Below are 13,071 nucleotides of genomic sequence, written 5' to 3'. Positions count from 1 at the left end.
ATATAGCACTTTTTAAATAATTCTTATTTGCCTGAACCTCAAGATACCTGTAAAATGGTTTCCAGGCCCTCTGCACAGATCAGTGAGAATCTTCACTGAGCCCCTTCGAGTGATGTAATTTCTGGCCTCACTGCCTGCTCAGCCCATGGCTCAGTGCCCTAAAATTACCTCCCCCTCACCAGAGCATATGCCAGAGCTCTTCATTTCTGTCTAGCAGCCCTTGTAAAAAAGAAAGAAGAAAAATGGGAGCTAAATGGGTTTGATAAGGACGTTGAGATAAGGAGGTAAATCAGTTGAGCAAGATAAATTAAAGATGATGGGTAATTATGAAATGCATATTTTAGTAAATGGTATTGTTTTCTAACTTATGTTAAGTGTCTCCGAATGTATTCATTTAGCAATTCAGTTAATGAGAGTCTTCAGTAACTTTAAGGAAGAAAAAAACAATATGATTGTGATACACCATAGTCTTCTGTAGAAACGGCAGATATGCATGTGGTTGCCAGGAAAGAAATGACCCAAGGCCAATCAATATCAACTGAACAGACAGATGAATCAAAGGTGAAGGAGACACCTTATGTTGTATTTAGAAAGACCTCAGAAATTCCTGGGACTTATTCTGAGTATTGGTATAAAAACCAAGCTTTAGGACTGGGTTGTGGCTCAGTAGTAGAAAACTTACCTCGCCCATGTGAGGCACTGAGTCCGATTCTCAGCACCACATATAAATAAATGAATAAAATAAAAGTCCATCAAAAACTGAAAAAAAAAAAAAAACAAGCTTTATTTTCTTCTTTATAAAAGATTCAGTATACAGTAGGACTAGCTACTCATACCATTCCTTTATACACAAACTGATTGTGAAATGTTCCTCCTTCACTATAGGCAAGTGGTCATCGCGCCCCAGATGGTTTTTACTAACATACAATTGGAACTAGCTACATAATTTTCGGGGTCAGTGAAAAACTAAAGATACAGGGCTCCTTGTCCAAAATATGAAAGATTTTAGGATGACAGCAACAGAGCATGAAACAAAGGACACACGACCCTTCTGAGGATGAGACCCTATACAGCTGCAAAGATCACATGACTGTGGAGTCAGCCTAGCCTATAAGTTCTGTAAAGGTGAATTCAGGCTTCTATTTATATGTGTAGCTTTCAGATAATCACATGAATGTGTAAATTAGCAAAGAAAAGCATGATGACTGAGTCTTGGACTGTGAATGGAGAAAAGTTTCTGAGTAAGTTCTAAGTCAGGTCTCTTCTAACATTTATGTTTCTAGGTCATCTTCAGTCCAGTCTCCCTTTAGTTCCCAAAGAAAACCATAGGATAGAATGATATCCTATAACTGTAGGCCATATACACAAGAGGACAGTGTGACTTTGATAACAGATGAACTACTTAATTAAGTAACATCCAGTGTTTATCAGGAGCTACAGGGTAGGAATCGCTCCTCTCCCCAGTGAAAAATAGAGGGCTTTTTATGGAAAAGGCAAGTGGGGTCCAAGCTCTTCTCCACTGCCTGTCTCACAAGATTTTGGTTGCTCTCAATGAAACAAAGGTGGTTCAGAAAGGGTTTGCAGATACCTTGATCTCAGTCCACTGCCCACCAGCACATTGATGTTGTTGGCAGGGTTGTCCTCAACTTACACACAAGAATACAGAATTTCCAAGGCTCAGGTTATGTTGCAGGGTCCTGCAATAGCAAATAGTAAGATCAAGACTAAAATTTTTTGCCATATTTTCTCTGCTTCTGACTTTGGGGTTCCAGCTGATTCCCTAACATACACCCTTCCTTCTCATCCTAACCAAGTTGGTTCAATCCTTTTCTAAGAGACTTTGATTAACAGATAATACATTTCCCAGAGGGAAACTGAGCATCCGCTACATCCTAAGGGGTAAAAACATTCTTGTTAAAAGGACGTCAGTTGCTATGGAATTTCAGTCCCAGAAGTACATCTAAATGATGTAGGGGTGTAGTTGAGTAGTTGGAGGAAATTGAGGAAGTAGAGGAGGAAGCTGGCAAAAGCCAAAGTTCCCTCAAAGATGGCTCCAACTTCTGCAGATGGTCTTGCGTAATAGAGTCCCCAGGCGTTATTAAGAATAAAAAAATTTCCAGAGCTAGAAACAAGAAATTAAGACTTAGGCATTAGTCCAAGGCAGTTCAGCAATATCTTCTACTTTTGAAAGCCTACTTGTCCTTTGTTATGGGGAAATGTCACTGCTTAGTCTCCTGTACATGGCTGGTGATATCCAGATATTTGTTTTTAAAAGTTGATTTTCTTTGTTAACCTAGCAGCAGTGATAAAATGAGAATGAGGTATACAGAAATAGTCTAGATCAAGAAGGAGTTGCTTAGAACAATGTTCTACAAACATTGGTGACATGAGTTCTTCTGTAAATAATGTGCTTCTCCCCATACATTCGTGTTTGTTTATATAGTGCACATCCTTCTATCACCAGATTTATAACAAAAATCTGTGTATCTCTTTCTCATTTTTATTTAATCATGCTTGAATTTTAAAAGAACACTTCTATGGAAGCCTTTTCACGCCAAGCAAAAATGTCATTCCACAGCATATGCTTGAAGCAATTTGCCCAATGTATAGCCACATTTCATCTTATAAAAAATAGCCTGCCATCACTGACCTGGAAGGTGGACTGTCTATAGGTGGCTGGTGTTTATGGGTTAAGCCATGACACCCAAGCGTACTCCTGTAACAGATGCATTTGAAAGATCTGTGAAAATAATGCAAAACTTTGGAATCATAAGAATCTACTCCTGTTTTAAAGTATAGAACCACAACGATGGAAAGTTGTAATGCTGCTAATGACATTTGCAAAGTACACCTTGAATGTAGTACAATATTCTTCTGTCTACTGGGAGAGGCAGAAGAGGCATGATTATTATACTTTAGCACAAGTGGGGGAACACTCCAAACAACCTAGAGTATAGTAAGGTATTAGGCTTCAATGAAAAAAAGTTATTTATATTACATTACTGATATAATTTTGTTGCCATGCTATTTTGTCAATAGCCAAAAACAATAAAGATGACCACAGAAAATAACAACAACAAAAGGTGTACCACATTTCACTGGAGCATTTGGGCTTTGAATATTTTAATTGAAAGTTAAAATTAAAAGCCAGGCACGGTGGCACATAGCTATAATCCCAGTGACTCAGGACTCTGAAGCAGGAGAATCACAAGTTCAAAGTCAGCCTGGGCAACTTGGCAAGACCCAACCTCAAAATAGAAAACAAAAAAGGCTAGGGATGCAGCTCAGTGGTAGAACACCATTGCATTCAATCCCTAGTACTGAAAAAAGAATTGAAATTATAACAATATATCTGATATTAACTTGATGATAGTCATTTTCTCAGAGTCCTTGTATTTTAAAAATCTGTTATCTTTCATCAGTGATTCTCAAAGTGTGGTGTCTTGACCATTATTATCACCATCACTTGACAACTTGTTAAAATGCAAATTTGTGGGCTTCACCGCAGATTCCTGGGGACGGGATCTAGAAATCTGAGTTTTAGACAGCCTATGTTTTTAACCAGGTAATTCTCATGCACACTAAAGTTTAGATCATTATATCATGTTGACTCTTATATTTGTCACCAAACTCTTCTGTTTTTAAAATGTGCAAAATGTCAAAATTAAGATTTAATGATACTCCTCCCAATTTCAGGACTTACTTCAGATGCAGTATGAAGGAGTGGCTGTAATGAAAATGTTTGATAAGGTTAAAGTGAATGTGAATCTTCTCATATACCTGCTCAACAAGAAATTCTATGGGAAGTGAAGTGCCTGCGGAGATTTCATGGATTCTGTATCACCTGGATTGAGATGAATTTGTTCAATATTTTTGTTTTTAAACATGATTGAAATCACTGCTTCTAAACGTGTGATTCTTTTAAAAAAAAAAAAAAAAAAAGAAGACCAAAACTGTTCTGAAGAATGTACCCATGTGCCTTTTTGATAATTTGATACTACAGTAGAATGATACACAAAATGAATTAATGTAAACATACCCACGTTGTACTGTGGTATAGGTACTCTGATTTAAAACTCTGGACACCCTGTGATTTGTTTTAAAGTAGAGGGAAGCTTAGCTAACTAGGGACAAATGTGTAAGCCTATTTTCCTATGAAAGATTTTTAAATGTCCCACTTTAATAATGTATTCTTCATGGATTGTTTTTTATCTATGGAGACATGATAACCTAATTAATTTGTAATGAATTATTTAGACATATAGTTCTAAGACCCGTCTTCTGGGAATTATCAGTTTTGAAGAATTTTTGTGCAATTCAAAATGAAGTTTTTATAAGTAATTGAAAGTGACAATACAATAACACTTTCTGTATAAAAGTATATATTTTATGTGATTTATTCCTACTAAATGAAAGTGCACTACTGCCTCATGTAAAGATTCTTGTATGAAGAGTCTAAGTGACTAAGGAACAACATGGATAGCAATCATAGACCCCCACCTCTACCCCTCACAATTTATTTGAATACTTCAATTGTGCCTCTCAATTTTTGTAATGCTATAAAATCAGCATCTAGATGGTTTTTAAATGTATTCTTTGAAAATTGTTTAATGTAAAATAAATGTTACTTAATTACATCAATGGGGTTTTTACATTGTCTTAATATATCCAAATCATTTAGTGTATAGAAGATTCTTGGTGGGGCTTATCAGGAAAAGAAATAATAAACATAAAGCTATTACTAACTAGGGAATAGAGTAAGCCTCTATAAGAGAGATATGCAAAAACTCTTGTTGCTGAAATAAGGTAGAATTTTCTTCTTTTCAAGTTCAGCAGTTCAAAGGCAAATGAGCAAGTTCACAAAGTAATTCAGGAATACAGGTTGTCTGGTTGCCTTAGTACTTGCCACTGATTCCCAACCAGCAGGAATGGGGGAATGAAGTCCGGAGCAAACCATTTTAAATTACATGGATCACTTCTGTTCATTCTGTTTACCAAAATCTAGTCATGTAGTCACAGTCAGGTAAATATGGTCCCTACCTTCATCTGTACTGTGTTGCTGTAATAAAACACCTGAGGCTGAATACTTTATAAAGAAAAGATGTTGGCAGGCATGGTGTGCATTACTGTAATCACAGCTACTCCAGAAGCTAAGACAGTAGGATCACAAGTATGTCGTCAACCTCAACAATTTAGTGAGGCCCTACACAACCTAGCAAGACTGTCTCAAATTTTTAAAGAAAGGGCTAAGGATGGATTCCATCCCCAGTTCTGGGGGGAAAAATGTTTATTTAGCTCACAGTTCTGGAAGTCTAAAACCATGGCACTTACACTAATAATCTGTTTGACTTCTAGTAAGAGCCTCATGACAGATGGCATTACATGAAGAAGAGACAAAGCACCAGGGGTAAATTTACCTTACAAAACTCACTCTGCAGTAACTAATTCAGTCTCAAGAAACCCACTCCCTTGAGACCAAATCCAACCTTGAGAGACCTAACTTAATCTTTCACAAAAGAGATTAACATATTCATGAGGGTAGAGTGCCCATAATCTGATTGTCTCTGAGAAATCCCACCACCTCTCAACACCTTTCATTGGGAAACAAATTTCAACATGAGTTTTGGTGGGGACAAACCACATCCAGAATATAGCAATCCTTAACTAGGTAGTTATATAGTCAATTAAAGGCACAGATGGCAAGGAAGGTGGTTGTGTTGTTGAAGGAACGGAGACAGTCTTGCCATCATTACCACAGTAACTCAGACTCCCAAGCTGGAACCTCCCTAACATTTTGTTCATTCATTCAACAGCCTTTATTTTCCTTGGGGATTGCAAAATATGCTTATTTGGCACAAAAGAACTTAAGTAGAAGAACAACAGAATTTAGAAAAATCCAAATCTTAAAAAGTAACATCTGCTGCTTTAGTGATTGTTTCAGGCTACATGTATTTTTTATTCTTAAACATTTTTTATGTGGTTCTGGGGATCGAACTCAATGCCTCACACATGCTGAGCAAGCACTCTACCACCGAGCCACAACACCAGCCCCTTCAGGCTACATGTATTTTTGACAAAGACATGAATACCTCAAAACAGTGCTATCTCAACAGTTTGTGGAGTGGAAGGGATTTTTTTTTTCCTTCTTTTAAAGCATTACCCTTCATGCAGATTTTAGTAAAAGGAATCAAATATACTGTTAAATGTTACCTTAATAATGAGCCTTCCTCTCCCCTACTGCTAGAATTGGAGAGTAGGGAACAGGAACCAGAGGCAATAGGATGGTATCCTTCGCATGTGGTATTCATGATGTGATTTTTAGGACTTTGGCTGTGGTTAAGTAGAAAAGCTTTTCTCTTCTTGCTCCAGGAAGAAATGTAGTAGAAATGTACAGGAGCCAAAATTAGGGGAAGATGTTTGGAAGCAAAAACCAGCCTTTCACAGCATCTCTGAAAGGAGCTTGTCTTCACTTACTCCAACACTGGATGACATGCTTGAGTGTCATGTGTGTGAATGAAGATGTACCACGCCAGTGCCTCAGAGAAAGCTGAAAATGTTTACTCTGTTGGCCCATAAGATGAGGATGTTACTAAAGATATCACCAATCGCTCTTTGAGGGTGACACAGAGAAGGAGGAATCTAATGAAGAAAAGGAGAAAGAACAAGAAGCCAATGGGACCATGGATATAGTCAGACCTAAGTTTACAGAGATTGTTGGAGACAAAGTCTGGGCCACTCTTGGGAGGACTGAACCATCCCCAAGTCAGGGGACATTTTTTCCTTGTAACTGTGAGCTGCTCAGAACTCCTGACCAGCTTCTTCCCCAGAAACTCATAGCTCTTCATACCCAGTGTGTGCGTGGTGGGGGATCTATATTTATACACATGTAAATATATGTACATACATGTATATATACATGTCTCTTTTAGAACAATGAGCAATTGGAACTATAACTTGAATCTTGCAATGCTGACTCCTATATTTTGATGTATGTTTGATTATGTTTCCACTGTTACAAAGTGGTCTTTGATCTGGAAGGTTGAGAGGCTGCGTGTGTTTAGTCTCCACTCTGGCACCTGGGACTTGGGCAGGCCAAAAAGGTCCAGCACTCTAGCCACTCTCCATGAATATGCTCTAGTAACTTTCAAAAGAGGGAAGACCTTTCTGTTCTAAAAGTGGCCAAAAAGAGACCAACTGGTGTGATTATGATCATTGGCATAAAAGGTCAGAACTATAATGGTATGCTGGCGTGTGTTGTGGTTGGACGCTAATTAAAGATGCCATTCACGATGTGAGTTTTAGGACTTTGACTGTGGTTAAGCAGGGATTGTGGTATTCCTCAAACATTCCAAGTGGCAAACCACGGAACTCTGGTGAGAGTTGTCTGTATTTTGAAAGATTCTTGTGAGCATGGAATGGTCTTCCTGCTGGTTGGCTTGTTGAAAATGAATCCCTCTGTTACTGAAACCTAGACTTGATAACAGGTTAAGGGGCTGGGGAGATAGCTCAGTCGGTAGAATACTTGCCTTGCAAGCACAAAGCCCTGGGTTCGATTCCCCAGCACCGCCAAAAAAAAAAAAAAGATAACAGGTTAAAACAGGATCCTCTGAGCTCCTGAGGATGGGCATGGTGTTTCAGTCCCTCTGTATGTCCAGAGCTGGGCAGTGCCGCATGAATGGCAGGCACTGAGGTGAGTTCAGGCAGTGGGGTGCAAAGGAGACAAAGCCCTCCATCCCACTGCCCCTTCAGAGTCCAGAACCACCATGTGGATGAGGCTTTTACTGACTATTTACTTCAAACAGTGAAAATCCTCTCAATCTCCAAATAAAATGACCATACAGATTCACTGAAATGCCTCACTGCTGTATTCCTTAGAGCACAAAATTCCCTAGCTAAAATATATTAGAAGAGAAATTCAAAAGGAGAACCAAAAGATACTGAGTTTACCTTATTTAACTGGAATGAAAGTTTTGGTTTTTGTTTTCTTTCTAAAAGACACTGAATTTGGCCTTAGCACTCTGAACCATAGGGATAGCAATTCACACTATGGTATAATTAATGGAAGTACAGTTGTTGATTCATTATGAGAGATTAACTTCTAAATTCAAAGTACTAAACAGGTTTGTGAAAACAAAAGACAGAAACAGGACTCCTGCTGGTTAGCTTGTAATTTGAGTGCAACCTCTTGTTTGCTTAAAAAATAAATGGGGGGCTGGGGTTGTGACTCAGTGGTAGAGCAAGCACCTGGCACACGTGAGGCACTGGGTTTGATCCTTAGCACCACATAAAAATAAATAAATAAAGACATTGTGTCCATCTACACCTAAAAAAAAATTTTTTTTTTAAATGTGGAGGTCTTTACCAAGAACTGGATTATCTCACACCTAATTTGAGTATTACATGCTTTTGTTTTACATGGGCTCTGGTATTACCACCATTATCTTCCAAAAAAGGAAATCACTAGGCAAGTTCTTAGAATATATTGTTGTCTTTGGAGAACTTTGGATAGAGGTGTAGTAACCAGAATACCTGAAGCAGGTAGGTCATCTAATGATTTGAAAGAAATGGCTTTCATATCATCTTGGGATTAAAACTTTGGCCACATTGATGTCACATTTGTTTTTAAACACTACTAAACACTATAAACATGGGAGAATGATTAGTGACTCATACTATTTAGTGCCAGCTGAGTTAAAAACGGAAATGGAAAACCAAGAACTAATATCAAGTGGTTCATATATGAATGATGCTACAAAGCTTCTCATCTGAGAAATATATTTATCAACTCTTCTCAGGTAGGTTTTCAACATGTTTATCATCTCTGATTAGGTAACATTTCCACTGTAGTCAACCTACATAAATTCGCTCTAAAACTGACAAAGGGGTTTTGGCATGGTAGGCATGGAATAAAAGAAGTAGAGGAACTGATACCTTTCTCCAAAGCAAGCACACAAGCATAATGGGAACTCTGTAAAGTCTGAGGACAAAATAGAGAAAAGAAAAAGAACATTACCAACAGACCATAATACCAAATTAGAATTCAATCCAAAGTGTCAGTCAAAATTTTCCAGTAATTTATGAGTTGAATATTTAATGAAATTGACAAAATGTTCAATCTTCACTTGCATATAAGAACATATCAAAACTTGCAAAATGTAGCCAAAGTGGTCCTTTGAGAGAGAAGGGTAAAGGTTCACAAACCAAGCTATCAGTTCAAAGTTAAGACTAAGGAATAAACCTGAAGAAAGTAGAGGAAAAGAATTAAAAACCTGTGTGAAAATAAGTGACACTAAAAATAAACAACAAAAGCAACCAAACAAAAAGATGAGCATTAAAAACTAACTTCCAAACTCTGGCCAGATAAATTGAGGGAATAAAATAAAAATAAGTCATTTAGGAGTAAACATGGGAACAAAACTACAGATAAAATAGTTTTAGAAAAATAAAATGTAGTATATGCATATATGGGAGTAATATAAATCTTTAAAAGAATTATATGTGTATGAAACAAATGTATCTAGAAAAATGCAACTGAAGAATTCCTAAGAGCATGTTGTAAATATTGTAAATGTCCATAAACATTTAAAACATGCAAAGCAATATTTATTATAAACATGTAAATGTACTAAAAGTACAAAAATGTGAATAGTAAAGTTACTCTTCTGGTCAAGAAAGAGAATGACATCAGAAAAGGGTACAAAAATGGCTTAAACAGTGACATGTATATGTATATGTACATTGTGTATATGTACATACATATGTATGTACATATGTATATGTGTGTTATTGCCAGGTTATGGGCCCGCGGTGTTTTGTTTTAGGTGCTAAACTTTTCAATGCTTGAAATACTGTGTGATATAAAGAAACAAACTACAGTCAGCCCTTTATGTTCAAGAATTCAACATTCTCAAATTCAATCAGCTGAGGATGGAAGATATTTGGGAAAAAATATTGCATCTGTATTGAATATGCACAGACTTTTTTCCTGTCATTGTCCCTCAAAATATACAATATAAAAACTATTTACACAACATTTACATTGCATTAGGTATAATCTAGAGACCATTTAAAGTATACTGAAGGTTTTGCCATTTTATATAAAGAACTTCGAGCATCCTCAGATTTTGGTAACTTTGGAGGTACTGGAGCCAACCCCTTTGGATACTGCGGGATAACTAGATGGAATCTTGTTCAGTTTTTTGGGGGGAAGGGCTGGGGATCGAACCCAGGGCCTTGTGCTTACAAAGCAAGCACTCTGCCAACCGAGCTATCTCCCCAGCCCCTTGTTCAGTTCTTTTTTCAGCTATATGTTCCTCCTACCCCTAACATCATCACCATCACCTGGGAAATTGTTAGAAATGTAAATTCTCAATCCACATCCCCCATATCTGCGGAATCAGGATTTCTGTGATTGAACAAATCTCACAGGTGATTCTGATCCATGCTGAAGTTTTATGGTGTTGTTGTTGTTGTTGGTACTGGGGACTAACTCTACCACTGAACTAATATCCCTAGGCTTTTTTATTTTTTATTTTGAGATAGGGTCTTGCTAGGTTGTCCAGGCTGGCCTCTGACTTGCAATCCTTCTGTTTCAGCCTCCCAAGTAGCTAGTATTACAGGCATGCACCATCACACCTGACTCCATTCCTAAAGTTCGAAAACCACTGTCTTAGAATAATATTAGTTTCTCAAAACTTTGGTCTGGGAACACACAGATCTCACCATCTTCTGGGAGTACTTGTCAAAAATGTAGAATATAATACCATAGGTCTGGGATGGGGTCCAGGAATCCATACCTATGCATGCTAAAATTAAAACCATTGTTTTTGAAAGTAGGTTCAACTTTTGGTGATTGTTCTATGAGCAAGTTACAATCTTTAGCGAATATGAAAGTGAAAAAAAAAATACCTCATTCTCTTCCACTCCCTCTTGTTCACTGTATGCCAGTCCCACTCTGAGGGACACTTTAATCTAGTTAATACACAGAATTTAAGCATCTTATTGTTTCAGGAGCCCTCTTTTTATCACTAGCAGTACATTTTGGTTTAATACTAAACCCCAAAACCATCCTTTTAAGCTTTATAGCTTTGTAAAATGGTTGAAAACATTTTCCAACAATGAAATAAATGAAATCTTTAAAGTGTAGTCATAGCATTAGTCCACTCTTTTAAGGATATGCATACATTCATTTATTTGCATCTGAGAAGTTGTTTTTTGTTTTTTGGGGTTTTTTTTGTGGGGGGTGCTGGGGATTGAACTCTACCTTGAGCTATATCCCCAGCCCGAGAACAGTTTCTTGAATGATTGACAGAAACTTAATAGTAATCAAGGAGACCATGAGAGGAGAAGTAGGAGATAAGTTCACCCTCCTTTCTCCATAATTTTCCTTTCTGCAGTTTCATTTACCCACAGTCAACCCATGTTTGAAAATATTAAATGGAAAATTCCAGAAATAAACCATTTATTACTTTTAATGCTTTTCTGAATATAGTGATGAAATCTTACCCTATCCCACCTGAGGTTGTGTTACTCTTCCCTTTATGCAACATAACTACACTGTATACACTATGCACCTGTTAATTACTTGGTAGCCATCTCATTTATCAGATCAACTGTTCTAATATTGCAAAACTTGCATTCCAGTTACCCTTATTTTACTTAATAATGATCCCAAAGTACAACAGTAGTAATGCAAAGGAGGCATCAGGGCACAAAACACAAAAGGACAGATTAACTCTGGCACTAAGGGGCAACACTGCAGAGGAAATAGGGAAAAGGCATGGTGGTATACTGTCCATAGGACTTGATACTATTCAGGTTGTAGACATCCATTGGGGATCTTGGACCACATCTCCCATGGATGAGGGGTGACCACTATACTTTCTATTTTATATCCTTGAACTGTCAGAAATTTTTGTCACATTTTAGTACTTTGATACTTTACACTGGACAGAATACCTTCATTTTATTTATTCATTTTTATGTGGTGCTGAGGATTGAACCCAGTACCTCACACATGCCGGGCAATCTCTTCTACCACTGAGCCACAACCCCAGGCCACTGTAGTTCATTGATTCTAAAATGCACTTTCATGTCTAACGCTGAAATTGGAGTGTTTCTTACAATTAATGGTATGTCCCAGGTTAATTGGCAGTTCTTTGCCTCCTTGTGACTGTAAGTTAAAATGATGAATCTTAAAGTCAAAAGCATCTTAGGGTTAATGAAAAAAACGATATAATAATGGGTGCAAAAATATACAATTTTGATGGTTCACACCTACTCTTGGATATGTTTTCCTGAGAGTATTGAATCAGGGAAGATCTTAAAAGGCATTATTTAACTGGGTAACTCCATAATTTATTGAGCAACTTCTATGTAAAACAAGGCATTGGGCTGTGAGGGGGATGGAAGAATATAGGGAAGAAGATGGTCTCTGCTCGTATTTTCAGAGCTCTAGTTCGAGAATGACACTATCTTCCTGCAAAACTCCCTTTATAAAAAGCTGACTCTGAACTGCAGCCACCAGTGCCCTGGGTTGAGAGGCCCAGAGGTTGCGGCTGAACTTTCCAAGAAACAGCCTCTTTGGGGGACCCACTTCCTTTTGCGGTCTGAAAGTTGCGCTCACCAGAGACTCTAAATAAGCTAAATGCTGAGAGCTAAATAAGCTGAGCGCTCCTCACCTCCAAGCCTAATCATCGACGTCCCCTCCAGGTCCCTGAGCGTTCCCTGTCCCAAGATTTGAATTATCCAAAGTCATAATAGCGTTGAAGAACACGTAAAGGACTCTAAAAAAAATAAATAAATAAAAATAAAAGTCTCCAGGGCGCTTCGTCCTGTGGACATCTCTCACTTTGGAGGTGCCAGAGCACCACCCGCTGCCCAGGGCATCTCCGAAGGTGATTCCAGCGGGCAATGGAAGTGAGAGAACAGAAGAAGTTACAGCCTTTCCGGAGGAAGGAAGGAAAAACTGCGCTTGGGTATGAGTTGGTTAGATGGGACAGTCGCAGTAGGTGGCGTGTCTGTGAAAGAACAAGCACCGGACTCTAAGATTTCTAATGCCGTGAAATACAA

At 37.9% G+C, this 13,071-nt stretch overlaps 1 protein-coding gene across 1 annotated transcript in view; it reads left to right on the top strand.

Annotated features, from left to right (window-relative positions):
* Iqgap2 (IQ motif containing GTPase activating protein 2) overlaps window positions 1-3,922 on the top strand; it is a 280,459-nt gene extending 276,537 nt beyond the window's left edge. Inside the window, exon 36 of the mRNA XM_047555267.1 lies at window positions 3,697-3,922. Coding sequence (XP_047411223.1) covers window positions 3,697-3,810 — 114 coding nt within the window. The 3' untranslated portion in view covers window positions 3,811-3,922. The remainder of the gene's footprint in view (window positions 1-3,696) is intronic.
* Window positions 3,923-13,071: the final 9,149 nt, after the last annotated feature.

The sequence above is a fragment of the Sciurus carolinensis genome, chromosome 6 (genome assembly GCF_902686445.1).
Source record: "Sciurus carolinensis chromosome 6, mSciCar1.2, whole genome shotgun sequence".
Classification (NCBI taxonomy): Eukaryota; Metazoa; Chordata; class Mammalia; order Rodentia; family Sciuridae; genus Sciurus; species Sciurus carolinensis.
The sequence above is the reverse complement of the archived record's forward strand: the minus strand, read 5'-3'. Positions and strand labels throughout refer to the sequence as shown.